Source organism: Sus scrofa, chromosome 1 (assembly GCF_054392235.1).
Source record: "Sus scrofa isolate SSC_HxYL_T2T_F1_AM1 chromosome 1, Sscrofa_HxYL_maternal_Yorkshire_Landrace_v2.0, whole genome shotgun sequence".
NCBI classification, from domain to species: domain Eukaryota; kingdom Metazoa; phylum Chordata; class Mammalia; order Artiodactyla; family Suidae; genus Sus; species Sus scrofa.
In genome coordinates, this window is record NC_139383.1 from 218,189,565 (window position 1) to 218,214,157 (window position 24,593).

The 24,593-nt window shown below is 38.2% G+C and overlaps 1 protein-coding gene across 8 annotated transcripts in view; it reads left to right on the forward strand.

Annotated features, from left to right (window-relative positions):
- TTC39B (tetratricopeptide repeat domain 39B) overlaps positions 1-24,593 on the forward strand; it is a 562,176-nt gene that overhangs the window by 470,813 nt on the left and 66,770 nt on the right. For 6 of the 8 annotated variants that reach the window (XR_014821469.1, XR_014821474.1, XM_084985288.1 and 3 more), the window contains one exon: positions 22,663-22,758. Coding sequence is in view for 5 of the 8 variants with exons in the window: in XM_084985288.1 (XP_084841414.1) it covers positions 22,663-22,758 (96 nt within the window). In the remaining 3 variants the exon portion in view is untranslated. Of the gene's footprint in view, positions 1-4,168; positions 4,449-22,662; positions 22,759-24,593 lie in introns of those variants that run through there. The other 2 variants (XR_014821470.1, XM_084985289.1) reach the window with 1 other exon arrangement.

Consider the following 24,593-nt stretch of genomic DNA (forward strand, 5'->3'; position numbering starts at 1 on the left):
GTTTGCAGACTCGGCTTGGATCTGGTGTTGCTCTGGCTGTGGTGTAGGCCGGTGGCTATAGCTCCAATTTGATCCCCAGCCTGGGAACCTCCATATGCCACAGGTGCGGCCCTAAAAAGACAATAGTAATAATAATTCTGTTGTAGTTTACAGGGAAATTAACTCTATGATTCCCTATTTGAAGCATATATATTTTGAAAGAGCATTCTCATTGTTTTGGTACCATTTTATTGTTTAGATACATAGATGGATCCTATATTTTCAGTAGAGCTTACTATAATAGTATAAGTATGCCTTTACAGACAATTCAGTGTAAAATAAAAAGTGTATTTTGTAATATAGGTCTTTAACCTATGAAATAATTTATTTGAAAGCATTTTATAAAGCTACAAAGTTTTATAATGCAATATAATATGTAATGTAATATCTCTACCAATTACTCAACATATAATGTCATATTGGGAGCATTTTGTAAAACTACTATTCCTTCCTACAAGAAATTTTGCTATAGCTATTTTCATGCAGTCTTAGCGTGGCTGCTTCAAGATGTAAAAATGTTTTTTGAAAAAAGTAAAAACATAAAAGAAAAGGAAACATTCTGTGAAATTTAACAAAGAAAAATAAGAAGTGAGTAATTGATCCTTGGTCATTTTCCTATTTTTGAGACTCACTTCATCAGACTAGGGAGAAAGTGAGCATCTTGCTTTGCATGGCTTAACAAATGTTTATCAAGCATTTTCTCTACATCAGGCATTGAGGTAGTTTGGGGAGAGACTTGACAAGTGGAGCATGGATATGGATGGGGGCCTCGGAGAGATCTGTAGTCTCACATCTCAGCACTTATTCTCCAACCAAGTCTCTGTGTTGTTGCTGGTCCAGGGGATGAAGAGTGGAGGGACATGCGTGTGAGATTGTATGGCTTTGCATTGTTCTTAATAATAAAGAAAAAAGTTGGAGATTTTATTGTTTAGATAGTAAAAGCAAATTAAGGCAAATAATTCTGGGTTCTTTGGGTTGGAAATTATGTTTTAAGCCTGATACCAACAGGAAAAAAGAATGATCATTTTGACCATTATGACAAAACCCTCATAAACCCAAGTTAAAAGACAATTAACTGGGAAAAAAAACTTGAGTATAAAAAAAGGTTAATACTCCTCCCCCCAAAAAATGATCAAGAAAGTGGACATGTTGATGAAAAAAAGAAATATGCAGATAACTGAAAAGAAATATGTCAGTAAGGCTACTGTATTAGTTTCTCACAGATGCTGTAACAAATGAACACAAACTTGATGGCTTAACACAAATTTATTCTCCTCTAGTTTGGGGGGTCAGAAATCCTAAGTGGATTTCACTGAACCAAATCCAAGGTGTCGCCTTGGCTATGCTCAATTGGGAGACTTGGGAGAATCCATTTTCCTCACTGTTTCTGGCCTTGAGAACTGCATTTTCTCACATTCTTGGCCTCATGGCCCCTTCCTCCAACTTCAAAGCCAGCAGCATAATCTTTTCAAATGACTCTGCCTCCATGGTTGGTCATATCACCTTGTGTCTTTTGTGTCAAATACTTTTCTTCCTTCTTGTTAAAAGGATACTCATGATTGCATTTAGGGCCCACCAAAATAATCCAGGATCATCTCCGCATTTTAAGATTCTTAATTACAGCCACAAAATCTCTTTTCTAATATAAGTTTGGTTCTAGGGGTTAAGACATGGATATCTTTTGGGCCATTATTTAGCCCAACCACAGCTAAAAATAGCATGCATGGTGGATCAATGTACACACACACATATATACACATACTATGCTTGAGATTTGTTATCTCAGCTTGGTGAGATTACAGGATATTTATGTCAAGTCCCATTCTTTTGCACTGCCAAAACATTTTTATGAGGTATATTTTATTAATGATCAGAAAAAGTAAAGTTACTTTCATTTTGGGAAAGAGACTTAAAAAAAAAAAAAAAAAAGGCTTTCCTAAAGTTCCTGCTATGGCACAGTGGATTAAGAATCTAACTGCAGTGGCTTAGGTCACTGCAAAAGTCCGGGTTTGATCTCTGGCCTGGCTCAGTGGGTTAAAGGATCTGGTATTGCTGTGGTGATGGCTCTGGTCACAGCTGCAGCTTGGATTCAGTCTCTGGCATGGGAATTTCCATATGCTGTGGGTATGGCCATAAAAAACAAACAAACAAAAAACTTGTATTTTCTAGAACAGTTTTAGATGTACAGAAAAGTTAGACGTTCGCACATACTCAACACCTAATTTCTGTTACTGTTAACATCTTACATTAATATCATGATTTATTACTATTAATGAACCAGTGTTAATATATTATCATTAACAAAAGTCCATACTTTTTTTCAGGTTTGCTTAGTTTTTACCTAATTGGCTGTAACAGTTTCTTAGGCCTTTACTTCTTTTTGAAGACTTTGATGCTTTTAGTAGTACTAGTCAGATATTTTTTAGGATATCCTAATATTGGAATTAGGTATTTTTCTCATGGTAAGACTGTGGTTATAGGCTTTGGGGAAGAAGAACACAAGAGAAATACCATTTTCATCATATCATATCCAGGGTACATACTGTCAATATGATTTATCACTGTTGATGTTGATCTTGATTACCTAGAGAATCTTCACAAATTGAGCATTTTTTTTTTATCAAATTGCATCGAGAAGGTCAAGTAAAAAAATCCATGTCAAATTATATTATTTCCTACATTTTCAAGGGGATCCTTTAGCCTTCAGGAGATCCTGTGCGTGGCTAAGTTAATTTTTGGTTGAATACTTAGAAACACCTGGTAACTCACTATTTTAGGAATATCTGTAATTGGGTGGTCTATCTTTTGTAATTTCTCAAAGGTTATGTTCAACTATAAGTTAGATCAGTTATTACATATTTTATATTATTCACAAAAATATAGTTAAAATCAAAGTTTCTTTTGATATAAAAACGAATGTTAGATAAAAGACTGGAAAATGTAGGTGTGCAATACACTGTACTAATAATTTTGCAGTTGAGCTTGCTGATCCTTGAGAAACCCTGACCTTCGCAAGACGCAAGACGTGGACTCTTAGATATTTCTAAAGTGTCCTGTAGTTCTCTTTTGAGGTACAGCACCTATCACATTTGCAATTGTTTGATGAATATCTGGCTTCTCTGCTGGATCAAGAGCTCAAGGGACCATGTGTGCTCTGCTTGCTACTGTTATTCTCCACACAAAGCACGTAGTAGGCACACAAAAGCATGTTGACTGTCACTTGCATATGCGAACTCTCTTGAACACTTTTAGAAGCGGGTCCCATTTATGGGTATATAATCATAACATCATGCTGTGTGTAAAAGGGAATGTATAAAATGGAAACCAACAATATTAAAGAAAAAAATATACATGGAGGAAGGAGACTAGAAATAAATCTAGTAACATATTAAACAGCTGTTATCTCTAGGTTATGAGATTATGGCTGGTTTTAATTTCCTTCTTGGTTTTCCAGTCCTCTGCAAGGAGTTTATTACTTCCTAATCAGGAAATATCAGAATACATTACCTGATACTTTTATAATCAGATTAAATTGTGAGCTCCATTGTAGAAATTGTTCACTTCTAGTAAGAAGCTCTTTAGGCAAGACAAAGTTGCCAAGTCATGGACCATTTCTAAGCCTACTCTTTTTTTTTAAGTTTCATCAAATCAGTTCAAATATTTTTTATTTGATATTAATTTTAAAGTGCATTTTCCATCTACATTATAATGGCTGTTATGTCATATGTATATTTTCATTCACTTCACTTATTTAACTTGTGTGCATTTTACCCATTAAACTAAAAACTTCAGAGAACTTGACTTGCCTTATTTAGTATTTGTAAAAAGTCAGTAGGATACAAAATCCAAGTCTAACCTGGGAGTATCAGCTTGTTCTCATGTTTTCTTTAAAAGAGGTAGTTCATCTTATTCCTCAATTAGACCTCTTTTGATAGAGACGAATCCCTGGATTAGGTGGAAAAAAATCATTAAAAGACCCTGTAGATTTTATAAATCCAGGCCATTTGTATTCTTCTTGCTTGTTTCCCTAGGATAATTAAACAGTGATGGATTAGAATTAGGCTGCAGCAGAGATTGGGGAAAAAAAAAATCTCCCAGCATCCCTTCCTGCAGAAGCATCAGCTTCGGCAGTGAATGTAGCTGCCACTTTAACTGACATGTCTTAAATCCTGCCCTGGGAAGCTCTGGGATGCTGTCAGCTGCCCGATAACTTCTTTTCTTATGCTCATGAATTGAATCTTCCTGGACACCAAGAAATAAAACAGAAATTGAAGATTTTTGTTGCCCTTTAAATTGGAGATTGTCTCTTCATTGATTTTTTTTTAAAAAAAATCTGTTGGAAGAGAAGGAAAGGCATCTTCACAGTGGGATTATATTCATCCCTTCAAAGTTATAGTTGCTCTAAATCTGTGAGTATGTTGCATTTATTTAGCTATTCTTGGGGGTATGATTGCCGCCTTCTCTTTAGACCTGGGAGGACTGAATTTAAGGGAAGCTATGCCAGTTAAAAAAACTGGAGTTAAATTTCATTGCAAAACTGCAGTTTTTGTTAGTTAATCTTGTTTTCATTAAAGCCCTCATGCCAAGCCTGCCAGGGACTCCCTCCTCTGCTGCCTGCACCCCTGCCCCCGTATCTTTTTTCTTAAGTTCCTGAGGGTGAGTGCTGGAATTGAAGAAAATAGCAAATCTCACTGCTGAGAAGGATGCAGTCTTCCTGGGATGCTTTGGCTGGTTTACTGCTTCTGCAAGGTGTGCACCGGGCTGCAGAACAATGGAAGGAGGGTGACAGCTCAGGTTGTAATCATTGTGCTTGCCTTAGGTCCTTTGCTGGCTTTGGTATTGTGTTTTGTTTTGTCAAGGTGATTAAAACCTTAAAGCAAAATTAGGCAATGAGGCATGCTCGCAGAATAACGTGGGGAGAGAGTCATGGGCTTACCTCCCTCTGTGCTGTGTCGGCTTCAGCCCGTCTTTTTGTAGCAGATTCCCGTGAATGGGAGTTATCCAAAAGTGACCTTTGCATGACCACCCTTTGCTAATTGTGCATTTGAGTGGGTGCCATTTTTTTTTTTTTTTTTTTTTTTCTGGTGACGCAGGCCCTTTAATCCCAACATCTGTCCTTAGTCATTGTGTCCTGCTTTTCCCCTTTGGAATTCACTGAGGCTGGATCTGTATCCTTGCTGAATTATTATTGAATCTGTTGTGAACCTTTTGTAAAGATAGAGGTTAAATTTTGGTCCCCAGGATAACCCTCATATGTTCATGATTGATCTTTGTTACATGAAAGTCTTATTATTTGAGTAATCTGATTCATATCACTGGTTATTTGGTTATTGATGTCATTCCTTTATCTTAAAATTACATTAGCTAAAGGGATTTCTAAAAGTTAAGTTCAGGGATCAGTAGTCAAAATACTTTTAAACACCAGCTGGTAATAGTTATCTTTGTAGAGGTGGAATATGTTTGCCTTAAGGTGATATATGAGGTTTGGGGTGCTAGTATTTTTGATTGATTTCCTATAAGAGAAAATAAATCAAGGATTTTAAAAAAGAAACTCTCTACCACCCAGAGATCAAACATCTGCTGTTTTTATTTTTAAACATTTCATCATATTTAAATGTAGAAACTTTGAATTCAGTGAGGAAAGATTCCTGAAAATAGGAAATTCTGCCTTGGCTAGACTTGCAAAGAAGTTAACAAATGTTTACATTTGTTTCAAAGCCCTTGTTCTGCCCTGGGGACATGATGCTGAACCAGATATTACATCTGCCCTTAGGAACCAGATATTGTTAGCAGGTGAGGGGAACATTCAGAAACTGCCAGAAACTGCCTAATTATTTCATTACATGTGTGGTGATTTTTCAACCGTAGAAGTGTGGGAACTTTGCAGCCAAATAGACAAAAGAAATACAAGTATTTGCAACTTATGCTGCCCCAGATGTTCTGGAGCCACAGATCCTTGGTAAACTTGAAAGGCGATTTTGAAAATAATTAGTTCAGCAAGATAGACTCTATATAAGTGCTGGTTTTTAGATCAGCATTAAGGAATAGTCCCTGCTGTGAAGGAACTCACAATCTAGTCTAGTGGGAGAAGGAGGGGAATTGATTATGTTAGTATATTCTCATATATTATTGATTTATTAATTCAATAAATATTTATTGAGTGTATGCTGTAATGTTGGGCACTATTATGGACACTGTGCTGACACTGGGGATGGGATGGAAAATAAGAGAGATGCCCTGCCCTCTGGCAGAGAAATGATAGGATGTGATGAGAATACACAGGATGGGGAAAGGGGCATCACTGCTATTTACTGAGCATCTGTAGTGGGCTAGCCACTAGTTGTTACTCTGTGTATATTCATCTTCTCATTGATCCTATAAACCTATAAGATTAAACCTACGGGTTACTATCTGTTGTAATAAGCAAGTAAACAGAGGTACTGAGAGGTTAAGTCGTTTGCTTAAGGTCATACAGGAAGTGAGTGGAGGAATTTTAACTTGATCCCAGTTGTGACTTGATTTAAATCTCTGTCCCTTCCAGTGTTCCCCAAACCTGGCTCTCATCAGAGTTACCTGAACTCTGGAGGGAGAACTGTGTTAATGATGGGCATCCTTGAGGACTGTGGCAGTGAGGTTTAGGAAGCATTCTTAGACTCCCCCCCCAATATTCAGATGGAGGATAGTGAAGATAGATAGAGTCCTACAATAGTTAAAATGGAGTCAGTACCTAGATTTCCTGATTTCCTAGCCACCATTCATTCCATTACAGTGTCTTGGAAGATACGTGCTAAGAAATCAGAACCAGAATCATGAGCAAACAACAGATCCAAAACAACTAGCCAAGTTAATAAACAAAACAAAATAGAACAAAAGCAAAATAATTGCCATGAGAGCCTGAACTTGTAAAGTGTTTGTCTGGTCTTGGCTCTGAAGAAGAACGCCTAGCTATCCTGACTCACCTTTTCTGACAGTGCCAGTTCAGAGGTCTTCCTATGTTGCCTGATGGTTATTCCTTGAGAGTGAAACAGCTAGGACTTTTTTTTTTTTTTAACAAAGCAGATGTTGTGGCTTATTAATATTCATTCAGGCACTTACAGTTTATTCAGGGATACAGATAAGAAACTCTGTACTTGGGAGATAGTGGGATAAAGTCTGAGGTCTGGAGAAGGTCAGTGTTCCATGGAGCAAAGATGAGGGGCCACCAAACTAGCCCTGGTTGATGGCAGGAGTTTAGGGAGACATTGACCTTGTCGGGCTTTGTGGAAGAGTAAATATCTAAATTGAGGCAGATATTGCTAGATATTGATGGTCATTGGATATGGCCATAGGATTTTTTAGGTCAAAGGCCCCGAGATATTTGAGATCATTGTAGGAGGAGAAAAACATTCTCTTCTACCCTGTTAGGTTCACATCTGATACCTTGCAAATTAAGTGGACAAAAAATTAGCAAGAGAAGAGAAAAACAAGTTTAGTTGCATACATACACATGAAAGTTCACAACGAAATGTGCTTCGAGGAGGTGGTTAGAATTGGGGGCTTATATACCATCTTAGCAAAGGATGATAAAGTGTGGCAAAGAGGCTAAACAAAAGAAAAAGGAGTTTTTGGACTTCTGGATGAGGGTAAGTTATGGGACGATGACAAGGAAAGTGATGGTAAATGAGGATTGTTTAGTATGGCTTTTAAGTGGATAAGAGTCTTCTCAGGTGATAAGAGTGATCTCTGGACTCTTCCTGGATGTGGGAGAGGGAGACATCTTTACAAAAGGAAATTGATGCCCTGCTTTTAGACAGAAAGGAGAGCAGAGAGCTAATTGAGAATGACATATTTTGGGTTGACATACTCTGATCCCCTTCACCATGATCTCTTTAGGGTTTGCCAAGAAGCGTGAAAGGCCTGTAGTTCTAATAAAGGCAGGCTGGTTAGAGACAGACAGGTGCCAAGGGTACCTTGCCAAGAAGCTTGGACAGGGGCAGTGATGAGCCACTGAAGTGTCACTAAAATGTAAGCAGTGAAGTCCCTTTGCTCTTGGCTCTAAGACTCTGGCCACTTAGTAATGATTTAGGATTTAAATAGGCATTGATGGCCTCGGTTGGGAATTTAACATATTTGTATACATATACATACGAATGTGTATACAGATATATACTTGTATATACACACATAGTTCACATGCATGGAGATATGTATTAGTATAGGTATATATCAGTCATTGTTTTTATAGAAAGTGTATTTTGATTTCCAACCCAGTAACTTCTAAACACATTTGTAAGACGCAGCTTGCGTAGTTTTTAATCTCCTGTTTTTCAACATCACATCTCTCATTTGATTAGCAGGAGGCTCTGAAGTCTGTTACAAGATAAAGCATTTTCAGGCTCTGTAGGGTTTCCTGGACAAAGCATGAGGGAGGTTTAGCAGCTTTTTGCTGTGTTATCATTTTCATATCTTAGTGGGGAAGAAACGCACTAGATTTTTAAAAAAATGTCTTCTGCGTCAGGCCCAGTACCCACCCTGTCTTTGTGTCTTAAGTAACAGCGGTGTTAATTGATCACCCCCTTTACAGATGAGGAAAACCAGGTGGGAAAAGATTTAAGCAATTGCCTGAGGTTATTTAGCATGCTGACCATGTGCTAAAAATTGGCAGATCTGTGCTCCTACAGGCTGCTATATTGTGTCTCTTAGCTTTGGATTGATTGAGGGAGTGGAGATGGCCCCCTTCTCTGTTTTTCCATAAAGCACACACACAGTACGCTCTGCTTACATGTGTCATGAATAATGCTTAGGTGTTCTGGCCTCATGCCCAGAGATCTTCCTAATGTTTAGACTTGCTTTCCCCTTTTTGCTGTTAAATTTACACTGAGGTCTTTGGCTCATTTTAGAAAGGGTGGGATTGCATCTATGGGCAGATTATATGAACACGAGTTTGATGTGAATTTCATGCATCGTTTGCTTTGCTTTTGATGTTTCATCAGTACACAGGTGTGGGAAGTCTTTAGTGATCATTCAAGCGGATGAGTGGATTTCTTTGGTGATCGTTTTAGATTAGTGGGTTATGGAATATCTTATTTCAAGTCATTACAGGTGACTATATTTTAGAAAGCAAGGAAGTGTGGGACCGAGACTTCAGTTTTTCTTTTGATTTGGGGCTGTAGTCATTATCTTCTTATTTAGTGGGTGGGGCAGAATTTGAGCCTTTCCGTGAGCCCTAATAAGTAGCATTTATATACCATCATCTTTCCTTAATATTAGCTTAGGTTTTTGTTTTTTAAAGGCAATAACATCCCTGAATAACAAAACCATTTTGTGTGCCCACTTAATACCACAACTTGAATATACACATTATACCAATTATGAAAACAGTGAACAGCTAAATAAAATGAAACTTTGGTGCTTAATTTCTTGAGTATTTATATGCTTTCCCTTCTATTTTGCTTGTCTTAGCTGATAAATGTTTGTTGGGAAAAGCCTACTATAGCTTGCTTGTGATTAAGGACTCCATGATCTACAAATGTGACATAAAATGTCAAATATTGAGGCTGTGTTTGGCACAAGGGTACAAATATTATTGACTCATCAATAACTTATTGAGCATCTCTGGGCTCAGAGAGTCCCTGCCCTTAAAAAGCTCATAATCTACTCACAGCAAGTAAATAGTTGGACCACTCATCATGCTATGATTGGTTTTAAATTCTGACCATGGATCCCAGAGGAGAGACATATTATCTAGCCTGGAAAACATGGGGTATTCTTTATGTATTCTTTCCCTTGTGAATTATTATCCAAATGAAAGGAAAGCTTGTTTTCAATATTGCTTTTTAAAGATTTTTTTTTTACTACCTTAGTTTAAGGTGGTTTTAAAGGAAATGATAAACAATTACCCGCATTCAATGTCACACTGAAAACCTTCATTTGCTCTGCATCCTGAAAAGACCTACATCCCTACCTTGAGGGACTAATGAAAATGGCAAAGTGCTGGTAAGTGGCCTCTGGCCACAACTGCAGGAAACTGCTGAGTAGCAGGAATGCAATGGTCTGTCTGATGGGAAGTTCTTGGCCTCAATCACTTAACTCTCTTACCAGCATCAGCACTACATTTGTGTGATGTTTTGGTTTAAGAAGTGATTTTTCAAAATGGAATGCGTTATTTCCTCAGAACATCCCTGTGAGGTTGACAGGATGCAGGTAATTTTATGTGTCTTCTGGTTTTTTTTTTTTTGCCATTTCTTGGGCTGCTCCTGTGGCATATGGAGGTTCCCAGGCTAGGGGTCCAGTCGGAGCTGTAGCCACCAGCCTACACCAGAGCCACAGCAACGTGGGATCCCAGCCGCATCTGCAACCTACACCACAGCTCACGGCAACGCCAGATCCTTTAACCCACTGAGCAAGGGCAGGGACCGAACCCGCAACCTCATGGTTCCTAGTCGGATTCGTTAACCACTGCGCCACGACGGGAACTCCTGGGTTTTTTTTTTTTTTTTTTTTTTTGGTGTGTGTGGGTGTATGCCCCCCCCCCCATTTTTTATTGCTGTAAAATACATGTAACATAAACTTTACCATCATAACCACCACTTCAGTCATAGTAAATACATTCATAGTGTGGTGCAGCTGCCACCACCGTCCATCTCTGTAACTCTTCATGTTGTAAAACTGAAACTCTGTTCTGCATTAAACAGTAGCACCCCTCCTCTGCCCCCAGCAGAGGTGAGTGATTGCTCCAGAGTCACACTCCTTGCATACCTGGCATAGAACCCAGCAATCCAGTGTTCTGTCTTGTGTCCCAGTGTGCTTTCTCTTCAATTGCATAGCAGTAGGGAGCTGAAGAAGGATAATTAATAGAGAAGGTAGAAGTTTTCTGCTAGAAATAAGAGGACCCTCCAGTAAAGAAGGGGTTTTCTTTTTTTCTTTTTTTTCATTTTTTGAAAGTTTTGTTGATGTATAGTTGATTTACAAGGTTGTTATAATTTCCGTTCTACAACAAAGTGATTCAGTTACACATATACACATCCATTCCCTTTCAGGTTTCATTTCCCACATAGATTATCATGGAATATTGATTTCTCTGTGCTATACAGCAGGTCCCTGTTGGCCATTCATTCCATATGCTTCAGTGTGAGTTTTCTTTTCTTTTTTTCTTTTTCTTTTTTCTTTTTGTCCTGTTAGGGCTGCACCTGCAGCATATGGAAGTTCCCAGGCTAAGGGTCATTTGGAGCTATAGCCACTGGCCTACACCACAGCCACAGCAACTCAGGATTCGAGGCACGTCTGTGGCTTATACTGCAGCTCACAGCAATGCCAGGTCCTTAATCCGCTGCAGCTCGAGGCCAGGAATCGAACCCTCGTCCTCATGGGTACTAGTAGGGTTCATTACTGCTGAGCCACAGTGGGAACTCCTGGGTTTTCTTTTAAATTAAAAAAAAAAATCAGTGAAGAAAATCAGTGCAATGAAATAGGAGCTGTATGTATCTCTTGCCAGTCTAACATTCTATTTTTGTTTGTTGTAAATAATGTGAAGGAATACAATTTGCTTTGCCTAAGGAAGGAAGTTTCAAAGATAACTCATTTCCAACTTGGTCAGTGATTCGCTGTGGTTTGAGCAAAAAAAAAAGCATCTGTTGAGGTTCTCTCTTTTTTCTAAAGACATAGTCAGTCCCAGCCTCTATTTTCTTTCTTTCCTTCTTTCTTTCCTTCTTTCTTTCTTTCTTTCTTTCTTTCTTTCTTTCTTTCTTTCTTTCTTTCTTTCTTTCTTTCTTTCTTTCTTTCTTTCTTTCTTTCTTTCTTTCTTTCTTTCTCTCTCTCTCTCTTTCTCTCTCTCTCTCTCTCTCTCTCTCTCTCTCTTCCTTCCTTCCTTCCTTTCTTTTGTTCTTTTAGTTCTGCAACCATGGCATATGGAGGTTGCCAGGCTGGGGGCCAATCGGAACTGTAGCCGATGGCCTACGCCACAGCCGTAGCAATGCCAGATCCGAGCCGCATCTGCGACCTACACCACAGCTCATGGCAACACCGGATCCTCAACCCACTGAGCGAGGCCAGGGATCCAACCTGCAACCTCATGGTTCCTAGTCAGATTCGTTTCCGCTGTGCCACGATGGGAACTCCATCCCCCTCTATTTTCTTAGTGAGTAGGATCTGGACATGCTTTATATATTATCCACAAATGAATTTTTTGTTCTTTTCAACTGCCCTCACTTTGCTCTGGAATTCTCATCTCCCTGGAAGATGGGAAAACACATGAAATTGTCAATTAAAGATGACGTCATCTATTCAAAATTCAGACAAGCCTCTCTTGGAGTGACTCAGGTTTTCTTGTGGGTATGAGAGAGGCAAGAAAAGTTTAATCTCTATCTCAGGCTGACATCTCCTTTCTCAAAGATTTCCCCCTTCTCCCATCCTTCCCTGGTGGCCTCTGGGTGTAGGACAAAGTGGCATAGGGATGGAGCCCTGATCTGAGTGTTGCTCTCTGGTGGAGGATCTCATCGGTTATTTTTGCCTTGACCTCTATCCTTGCTGCCTCTGTCCATGAAGCACCTATGACCTGAAGGACTTGGTATCCTCTGCTGGCGTTGGCTGGTCCACAGGTGGCCACTCCCATTTGATCCCTGTTCTCTGCCCTTTGCTACAGGAGCTGTCTTTTAAAAAAACTTATTTTGCAATAGGTCCAAACTTAGAGAAAAAGTATGAGAATACTACAGAGAACTTATCTGTACTCTTAATCCCTTTTGAACATTTTGCCACATTTGTGTTTTATTTTTTATTTTTTTATTTTTTCAAGAGGTAATTCCTTTTTGTTTGTGTGGATTAGAGGAGTCTCTTTTCTTTTTTTCAGCCATACCTGTGGGATATGGAAGTTCCCAGGCTAGTGGTCAAATCAGAGCTCCAGCTGCTGGCCTATACCACAGCCACAGCAACACAGGATCTGAGCTGCATCTGCAGCCTACACATCAGCTCACGGCAATGCTGGATTAAGGATCCTTAATCCACCGAGCAAGACCAGGGGTTGAACCTGAATCTTCACGGACACTATGTTGGGTTCTTAAACTGCTGGGCCACAATGTAACTCCACATTTGTGTTTTATTCTCCCACTGTATATATAATATTTTGTATTTTTCTGCATCATTTAGAAGTAGGATGCGGCTCCAAAGAAGGTAGTCTGGAAGGACGAATTGGAACTTTCCAAGTGAACAAGGGGGGAAATGTCTGGAAATAGCTCTCATGTTCTTTCCTTTTCTCGGCTTTCCTCTAACTCTTCTCTCTTCTAAGTTAAACTTCTCCACCTTCTTGAGCTCTTCCTTTTATAGAAAAGCACAAAGAATATAAAAGCCATCCAAGTCCTGCAGATAATATGAAGATTTATGATTTTGAGTGAGGAAGCCTTTGTCATAAGTCTAAGCATTAATTATTAAGGGGTAGATTATAGAGTTAATTAAATTTGCTACGATCTCACTCAATAGAATAATTATATCTGGTATTGGTACTTGCCCTTTGGCCTTGTCCAGCTTTTTATTTTTTATTAAAGTATAGTTGATGTACAATGTTGTGCTAATTTCTGTTGTACAGCAAAGTGACTCAGTCATATGCATATATACATTCTTTTTCTCATATTATTTTCCATCGTGGTCTATCCCAGAAGATTGACTGTAGTTCCCTGTGCTACACAGCAGGACCTAGTTGCTTATCTATTCTAAATGTAATCGTTTCCATCTACTAACCCCAAACTTCTAGTCCATCCCACTCCCTTCCCCCTCCCCCTGGCAAACACAAGTCTGTTCTCCATATCTGTGAGTCCGTCTCTGTTTTGTAGATATGTTCATTTGTGCCACATTTTAGATTGACATATAAGTCATATCCTATGGTATTTGTCTTTCTCTTGCTAACTTAGTTCACTTAGTATGAGAATCTCTAGTTGCTTCCATGTTGCTGTTTTCCAGCTTTTTAGATCTTTCCTCTAAAGGGCAGGACTAGTGTGACAAAAAAAAAAAAAAAAAAAAAAAAAAGTTGAAATTTCTTTCCATTGATTCTGATGGCACTGGTGCCAGGCCTGGAGGTGGCGGGGACAGTGACATGTATTTGAGGGGTGTCTGTTAATTTCTGGGCTGTCCTTGCTCTCCCAGCTGCAGGATTAGCACCTTCCTTCTTTCTTCAATCACTGGCCATGAGAATGGCTATTTGAAAATGTCATCATAGGGCAGAATTTATTCTAATGAGCGGTTTTCTTTAGTTAGAAAGACAAGTTGGTCATGTGGTCAACGATATTGGGCAGCAGGTTTCCTAGAAATCTGGTGCTGGTGTCCACTGGAGTCCTATGTTCCTAACTCTGATGGATGCTCTTCAATTGCAGGTTATAAATGGTGCCTCTTAGAGCATATCCATTGGTTTTTCTTTATTCATTCCTTTTTGCCCCCAAAGAGAGATTTTAAACTTTGATGAAAAACCTTCAAGGATATGTTTTTTTAATGAATTTTTGACATTTTATTTCATTTTTTCTTTTTAAAAATTATTTTATTTTATTATTATTTTTATTATTATATTATTAAAGTATAGTTGATTTAACAATGTTTCATCAAGTTCTATTGTACAACAAAGTGACCCAATCACACACATTTCCCTGTGCTGTACAGTAGGATGCCATTGCCCATCTATTCCAAATATAACAATTTACATTCCCCCAAACCCCAAAATGCCCATCCATCCCACTCACTTCCCTTCCCCCCATCCCTGGGAGCCCTAAGTCAGCTCTTCTTGGCCATGATCTGTTTCTGTTTTTTGTTGGTTTGTATGTTATTTTTAGATGGGATCATCTGTTCCATATTTTAGATTCCATGAATAAGTCATATCATATGGTATTTGTCTTTTTCTTTCTAGTTTACTTCAATTAGTATGAGAGACTCCAGATTCATCCATGTTGCTGAAAATGGAATTAGTTTGTCTTTTTTACGCTGAGTAATACGCCATTGTATATATGTACCACATCTTCTTAATCCATTCATCTATTGATGGACATTTATGTTATTTTCATATCTTGGCTATTGTGAATAGTGCTGTTATGAACATAGGGGTGCCTGTATCTTTTTCAGTGAATGTTTTGTCTGGATATTTGCCCAGGAGTGGAATTGTTGGATCATAAGATTTTTTTTTTTTTTTTTTTTTTTTTTTTTTGTATTTTCTAGGGCTGCACCCATGACATGTGGAGGTTCCCAGGCTAGGGGTCTAATCAGAGCTGTAGCCATCGGCCTATGCCACAGCCACAGCAATGCACAATCCACACCGCATCTGCGACCTACACCACAGCTCATGGCAACACTGGATCCTTAACCCACTGAGCGAGGCCAGGGATTGAACCTGCAACCTCATGGTTTCTAGTCAGATTTGTTAACCATGGAGGCCATGACGGGAACTCTGGTATTTCTATATTTAATTTCTTGAGGTACTTCCATACTGTTTCCATAGTGGTTGTACCAATTTACCTTCTCACCAACAGTGGGGGAGGGTTCTGCACACCCTCTCCATCATTTATTACTTGTTGCCTTGTTAACGATTGGCATTTTGACTGGTGTGCGGTGGTACCTCATTGTAATTTTGCATTTCTCTAATAATTAGTGATATTGAGCATTTTTTCGTATGCCTGTTGGCCATCTGTATGTCTTCTTTGGAGAAATATCTATTTAGGTCTTCTGCCTATTTTTCAGTTGGGTCGTTTGATTTTTTTGTTGATGAGTTGCATGAATTGTTTGTATAAAGACATTCTTCACAGAGATAAAATAGACTATTTTAAAATTTGTATGGAAATACAAGAGACCCTGAATAGCCAAAGCAATATTGAAAAAGAAAAATGAAAATGGAGGAATCAGGCTTCCTGACTTCAGACAATACTACAAAGCTACAGTCATCAAAACAATATGGTACTGGCACAAAAACAAAACTATAGACCAATGGTACAGGATAGAAAGCCCAGATATAAACCCATGTACCTATGGGCAACTAATCTAAGGTAAAGGAGGACAGAACATACAGTGGAAGAAAGATAGCCTCTTCGATAAATGGTGCTGGGAAAACTGGAAAGCTGCATGTAAATGAATGAAAGTGGAACACTATCTAACAGCATATACAAAATAAACTCAAAATGGATTAAAGACCTAAATATAAGGCCAGATACCATAAGACTCCTAGAGAAAAACTTAGGCAGAACACTCTTTGACATAAATTACAGCAACATCTTGTTTGATCCACCACCTAGAATAATGACAATAAAGACACAAATAAACCAGTGGGACTTAATCAAACTCAAAAGCTTTTGCACAGCCAAGGAAACCATTAAAGAAACAAAAAGACAACCCGCAGAATGGGAGAAAAATCTTTGCCAATGATGCAACAGACAGGGGCCTAATCTCCAAAATATACCTTCTTTTTTCTTTTTTAAATAGGCTAGTTTTTTTTTTTTTTTTCATTCTGTTGGAACATAGCCCATTGTGTTGCATTTATTGGGGGAAATTAAATTTGAATTGATCTGCTTATTATGATTTGATTGAGAAAAAAAGTATAAACAATGCAACTCTAAGCTTTTCATTTGAGAATGGTTCTACTCAGTGATTAAAAATTAGAGCAATGTAAAACAATAATAAAAAGACAGAACACAATTAAAAATGACCAAAGAATCTGAATAGGCATTTCTCCAAAGTAGATATACAAATGATCAATAAGTATCCAAACCGATACACAATATCATTAGTCACTAAGTAAATGCAAGTCAAAACCAATGAGATACCACTAAGGTGGAGAGTAGCAAGTGCTGTCCAAGATACAGAGAAATGGAAACTTCCAAACATTACTGGTAGGAATGTAAAATCATACAGGCACTTTGGAAAATGGTCTGGCAGTTCTTCAAAATGTCAAGCATAAAGTTACCATACAATTCAGCACTTCTATCCTAGGTATATACCCAAGAGAAATGAAATATATGTCCACACAAGAACATGAATGTTAATGCAAAATTATTCATAATAGCCAAAAAGCGGAAATAGCCCATATACCCATCAGCTAATAAAATGACAAAATGTGTTATAGCTATCCAATGGAGTATTATTTGGGAATAAAAAGGAATGATTTATTGATTTATGCAATAGCATAAAATGAATCTTCAAAACACTATGCTAAATGAAAAAAGCTAGTTATGAAAGACCATTAATGTAAAATGTCCAGAATAGGCAAATCTGTACATACAGAAAGTAGATTAGCGGTTTCTTAGGATTAGAGATGAAGGGAAATGGGGAGTGACCGCTAGTGGATGGATGGATACAGGGTTCATTTTGAGTGAGAAAATATTGTAAAATCAAATTGTAGTGATAGTTATACACTTCTATGTGTATATTAAGAACCGTTGATTTATACTTTAAATGAGTGAATTGTATGGTCTGTGAATAGTATCTCAATAAAGCTGTTTAAAAACCTTAAAAAATTAAAGCAGTAAAATCAGGGCAAAATAAAGACTTTTCCTAGCATACTAAATAAAATATGATGTACTGTTTTCTTTAGCCTCTATAAACCCAAGGACCATATTTTCTCTAGCTAAAAATAGATTTTTTTCTAACATTTGAGTGTAACATCTAGGTTATGCCTAGTACCTTCCTAGGACTGGGAACAGGCACATCATTCTGTTAAGTCAAATTTTTAATAACTCTGCTTACTTTGGTGGCACATATTTTAAAACTGAAGCAATATAAGGAACATTTAACATGGTTTTTTTGCAAGAGTACATGTTCCTCAGTTCAGTGTTTTATATGTATTTCCTTTCTTTATTGAAGGAAGTAAGAGAAGACCTGAGTAATTGTAGATAGGTGTGAAAATATACCATTGTAAAGATTGTAGGGGTTTTTGCTTGCTGTGGTACAGCAGGTTAAGGACCCAGCATTGTCTCTGCAGTGACTCAGGTGGCTGCTGAGGTGCTGGTTTGATCACTGATCCCACACAAAGAGTTAAGAGTCCACAATGTTGCTGCAGCTGTGGCATAGGTTGCAGTGGATTCTATCCCTGGCCCGGGAACTTCCATATGCTGTGGGTGACTGGAGATGGAGGGAAATGGGGAGTGACCGCTAGTGGATGGATGGATATATGGTTCCTTTTGAGTGAAAAAATACTGTAAAATCAAATTGTAGTGATAGCTGTACACCCCCATGAATACATTAAAAACCGTGGTAATTCTTTTCAAAAATCTCTAAAAATGTAATGAAGTCCCACTCAAAACCTCAGCAGGACTTTCCTTGTAATTTTACAGTGACTGATTCTAAAATATATAAAGAATAAAGTTGCAATAGCAGCCCCATCCTCCCCTCCCCACCAAAAAAAAAAAAAAAAAAAAAGAACATTTAGTAAAGCAGAGGACTTGCCCATTGGCCTATAGTTTCTAAAAAAGCCACGATAATGAAAATTGTGTGACTGGTGCAGACAGAAGCAAATGTATGAATGGACCAAAAGAGTGCCCGAAACTGCCCTGTGCACGTGTGGAAAGCTGCCATGTGTTAGAGACTGCAGTGTTATTCATCATGTCAGAGTATGATAATTATCGTGTGAACACATGTTAACGTTTACTTATCAATGGCGGAACCAGCAAGATAGTAAAACTGCTCCAAAAGCACTTGGGGAACTGAAGAAAGAAGGTTTGAATAAGATCTGCATTATACAAAACTGATTAATCTCCTACAGGACAATAAAACCATAACCGTACCAAATTATTTGCATTTGTATGAGACAAAAAAACCTACAAGTTAATGTATTATTTTACACAACATAGACCTTAATTAGTAGAAGATAGCAAATCAAGCAAAGGTACATCCCCTAGAGAATGAAATATTCCTTGGGTGGGCCTGTCAGGTAGTGCTCCAAGGTGGCATTGAGTGGACATGAGGTCTTTCTTTTGTCTTATTTTGAAGCTAACGAATAGCCGAAAGATGAGTTTTTCATTGCCGTTGAAATAGTTGCCAACCTATAGGGAAAACAAATTTAGATCACACTGTACACAAAAGTGGATTCCAGATATACTGGCATATAAATTATTTTCTCCATGTATTTGAAACATTTTTCATCAAAAAGGAAATAGGTTCTTGATACAATACTAGATAGTAGTTTAAAGGAGTGAATTGGGTCTATATATAAAAAAAATTTTCTTGGAGTTCCCATCGTGGTGCAGCGGAAACAAATCCGACTAGGAAACATGAGGTTGCAGGTTGGATCCCTGGCCTCGCTCATCGATCAAGGATTTCGTGTTGCCATGAGCTGTGGTATAGGTTGCAGATGTGGCTTGGATCTAGTGTTGCTGTGGCTGTGGTGCAGGCCAGTGGCTACAGTTCTGATTTGACCCCTACCCTGGGAACCTCCATATGCCACAAGTTGCAGCCCTAAAAGGACAAAAAGACAAATATGCTCTTGAATAAAAATCAGTTTGTAGCATGATATACTTATTGTGATATTAATATAAACTTAAAAATACTATAGAATTTCTGAGACTTCATGTACGTGTGTATAAAAGCATAAAGAACTAAATTTTATACCTCATAAAAATGAATAAATTCTAGGATTGTTTTATATTATGTTCTGCTAAATTCAAGTCTATCGTGCCTGATAAAGATACTCTAATTGTAGCTTTGAAATGCAACATTTACCTGGCCCAATAGGCATGATTTCAGCTGAACTTAATTTAGTCACTTTATATACACATGGTATGTCAAACCATTGGAGAAAAGATGTGGTTTTAAAAAAATTATCTTGGGAAAAATGGCAAAAGATTAAGAAAAAAATGCATAGCACCATCTCATACCATATACTCAAGTTATAAGTGGATCAGTATATTAAATATTAAAAAGTAAGTAATACTGGTAAAATGTTACACGGTCTTTACGGAGGGAAGGTTTTTTTCCCTAAGTATGCCTTCAAAATCAGAAATTATAAAGGAAAGTGCCTTTTTGATTAGTTCAAACTTTCACTATTGGGGAGAATTTCAAAATTAAAGCTAAAGGCAAATGAAAAAAGGGATTTTTTTAACAGTGTTTTTCAGAGTACATGTTCTTCTAGCCATTATAAATGAATCTGTAAGAGAACAGATGGGCAAGAATGATCCAAAAGGGTAGACAGCCCTTTGAGTCTGCCTTTTCCTCTTTCTGCTTGTAAACAAAGATGACAGTCAGGGCCCTAGACTCTGGTTTATCTAACTACTTAGTGCTTCCTCCATTCTCCTGGTAAAAAGTTCTTGTGATGGAAAATAATGAGTGTTCCAGCTACGTTTCCCCTTATGCATGGAGTTTCCTTTTCTCACCACCCACACCCAACCACCCTAGTAAAAAGAACCTTGATTTCCCCCTAACCTGATGTATATAATCTAGGGAACTTGATCTTTTCAAGAAAAGATGAATGTTAAATATAAAATATCAGAGGATATGGGGGAGTCTGAAGGTGGAATATAATTAAACTTCCTTTAAGGTGCAGTAAGGATATTGACATCTTAGAATTTAAAAAAAAAAAGAAAAAAATCTTCCCTAAAGGGATGGTCCATAACTCTTTGTTCACTTCTCTGTGGCTTGTGTTTAGTTAAGGTGGGTGAATGGAGGCGGGAGATTGATGATATTATTATGATACAGGACAGGGCTTATTCTTAAACTCTATGGAAGTTTCCTTCTCTCCTGGAGATCTGCCTCCATGTATCTGTGAGGTAGTTCTGGGTCAAAAAGTGGCCTAAGATTCTGCAAACCAATTTGTCTCCACCTCTTCTATGGTTCCTCGGCATTCTGTGGTGTATATAATGGAAAACAAGGTAATTAAAAAAAATAGAAGATACCCGAAGTAAGGCTTTGGGATGGGATCCCAAAGGCCTGTAATAATAAGGGTTTTTACAGGGACCATTTAATTGGTTTTTTGTTTGTTTGTTTGTTTTTTTAATTTTTGCTTTTTAGGACCGCACCCTCAGCACATGGAGGTTCCCAGGCTAGGGGTCTAATCGGAGCTGCAGCCGCCGGCCTACACCACAGCCACAGCAAAGTGGGATCTGAGCTGTATCTGCAGCCTACACCATAGCTCACGGCAACGCTGTTTCCTTAACCCACTGAGCGAGGCCAGGGATTGAACCTGCAACCTCATGGTTCCTAGTCAGATTCATTTTCACTGTACCACGACAGGAACTCCAGGACTATTTAATTGGAAGCAGAGCTTGTAGGTTAAGGTAAAAGAGGGTCAGAGTATGTGAGTATCCTGGAAATAAAGACTTAATGGAATAAAAAAAAATTAAAATTAAAAAATATTAAAAAAATAAAATAAAAAGAAGATACCTTATAAGTTACATGCCCTTTAAGTCCAGAATTTATCCTTAGGAAATAATCAAGCAAGTGAGTAAGGGGCTTATTGCAATATTGTTTGTAATTGCAGAACAGTGGGAGCAACTCAATTGCCTCAAAATGAGGGATAGGTAAAAATTATGTTAACTAGATTCAGTAGACTTGCTGTGTGGAGAGTAACTATGATATAGCAATTCTACTGAGGAGGAATGATTCAGGATAAATTCAGCATATAATGAAGGAAGCCAGAATATGGTATCCCAAAATATTTATGCCTCTTTGACATAAAAATCATTTTGAGCTGAAGGCAGTCAAGGCAGTAAACACTGAAAAAGTTCTCTTTCTGCCCAAAGGCAGGACATAAATTCTCTTTTTACTGCAGACAGACTTATAGCTCAGAGAATCTGCAGACAAACCTTGTTAAATTAAACCTTATTTTCTGGTTATTTCTTCCCCCTAGCCCAACCCTTTTGTCTTGCCTTCACAAAGGTACTGTTTCTTTGCCTATAAGGTATAAAAGATTTTCTGTTCTGGTCACTTTTTTGGGTCTTCATTCTCTTATGAAGGCTCTCATACATGTAAAAATTCAGTAAAATTTATTTTCTTTGCTCTTGTTGATCTTCATCAGTTTAATTTTTCATTCCCAGCCAGGGATTCTAAGAAAGGGATGAAAACTTTTTCTTCCCCTAAAATAATAATCTATTTCAGTGAAGAAACATGTAGATAGGTAGGTAGGTAGGTAGACAGTCGATAGATAGGTAGATAGATAGGTAGATTTACTTGGGGAAAGTTTTGGGAGGTGATTTCATGAATTTCTTTTTTTGTATACTAGAATATAAAGAAAATATTTTATTGGGGCTTTATTATAGGAATGTTCACCATATAACTGAGTAGATGTTGCTATTTGATTTTCAAAATTGGCAAGAAATGGAGGTGAGGGAGTTCCCATCGTGGCTCAGCAGTAAGGAACCGGACTAGGATCCATGAGGACCTGGGTTTGATCCCTGGCCCAGTTCAGTGGGTTAAAGATCCAGCATTGCCATGAGCTGTGGTGTAGGTTGCAGATGCGGCTCAGATCCCGTGTTGCTGTGGCTGTGGTATGGGTGGTAGCTGCAACTTTGATTTGACCCCTAGCCTGGGAACTTCCATATGTATCTGTCGAGGCCCTAAAAAAGACAAAAAAAAAAAAAAAAAAAGAAATGGAGGTGAGATATTGCAAATAACTGAAGGGCTTGGGTGGTATTCTTGAATCTATGTTGACTTTTCCTGTAAGACGAAGAAATAAAAACCTCACTGCCTTTTTATTAACAGGGCTTCTCGCATAGATATGGCAACAAGCAGCCAACACTGCTCGTCATTTGATACAAAACAGGCATCTGGACAGCACCGAACATCTGCTGTGAAAAGGTCAGGAAGGGGGTGCCGATGTTCCTCGGGGGGTAGGGGGAACAGTCCAGCCCTCTGGGCAGCTGTAGTGTTGATGCTGCAATAGGGCTTTGGGTTTACTACTTGGCAGGGGGTGGGAAGGGGAGAGGCCCAGGCAGGTTTAGTGCCCATTTTACAAGTTAGGGGAGGAGCTGCCAAGGGATTTAGTGATTAGGTGGCACTGTTACACAAAAGCAGAAACAAAACTGAATTCAACTCTTGATGGTGGGGGGAGGCACGACTCCCTTTGGAAACTTTTTTATCTTAACCTTAACCATTAATTTATTATAAAATAATGTAACCATATTGTCCAGCATCAGGGAAGATGAAGAAAAGAATTATGAGCTTTATCATAGACTGTTAGAAATTTGGTATAAGTTCCCACTATGGTGCAAAGGGATTGTCGGGGTCTCTGCAGGGCCAGGATGCAAGGTTTGATCCCTAGCCCTGCACAGGGGGTTAAAGATCCTGTGTTGCTGCAGCTGCAGTGTAGGTTACAAGTGCAGGTCTGATTTGATTGGTGGTCTGGGAGCTCCACATGGCGAGGGGCAGCTTTCTATCTATTTCACTCCAATGTTTTGTCCAGGCAGGTGGTCCTTCATATACATGTAGCCACACCTTTTTCATTGAATATTGTGTTGTGATTATTTTTCTACTTCTATTCTTCTTGTAACCTTGGTTTAGAAGTTCCCTTGTGGTGCAGGCATTAAAGATCTGGTGTTGCTACTGCAGCAGTTTGGGTCGCTGCTGTGTCTTGGGTTCAATCTCTGGCCTGGGAACTTCCACATGATATGGGTCTGGCCAAAAAAAAAAAAAAGTGCATGTTAAGAAACTTTCATTGTAAATAATTAAGGAAATGTGGAAAAGCACAAACAGGAGATAAAATATATATTCACCATAACAATTGTTTTCACGTGTATCCTGTCTTTCTCTTTTTCTTTCTTTTTTGGCATATGGAAGTTCCTGGGCAAGGACTGAATTTGAGCCAGAGCTGTGACCTACACCAGTTGCAGCAATGCTGGATCCTTAACCCACTGTGCTGGGCCGGAGACTAAACTGGCCCCTCCACAGAGACAAGTTGGATCATTGTTGGATCATTAACTCACTGTGCCACAGCAGGAACTACTCTCTCTCTCTCTCTCTCTCTCTGTGTGTGTGTGTGTGTGTGTGTGTGTGTGTGTGTATATGTATATATATGTATATATATATATATTTTAGGTTTTTTCCTAAATTGGGATAATATTAATTATACTATTTGGTAACCTGCTTTTTAAAGCATAATATATCATGACATTTTTCCTTTCCACTAAATATTTTTTATAATATCATATTTGTTTCCTAAGTACTGTTCCTTTTTGCACATCTTAGAATTATTTTAGTCAGTTGTCTCTTTTTGAATATGTAACTTGTTCCTTTATTGGTTATTAAAGCAATTCTGTTAAAGCTCTATTTTATTATCATGAGAAAGTGCTTTCTATCTATCCTTACAGGTTTATTAAATCTTAAATTATACAGCATATCTTTAGCATTTTTGATTTTGCATTTGAAATTTCAGCTATTTTTGGTTATGTTCATAATATCATGGACTTGGCAGTTTGTCTTAGGATTCAACCCTTACAACATAAGAAAGGGGTGCAATATTATGGGGTTTGAGGAATGGAGATGAAGTTGAAAATGACTTCTAAGGATATGGAGGCATTTATTTTCTGCATTACTTTTTTATTTCCTATGTCTCTGCTCATGCAGATTTGAGCTATCTTTGGAAATATGTATTCCTTCGTCATAGTTTCCTCTGATGGTTTCCTAGGTAACCATTG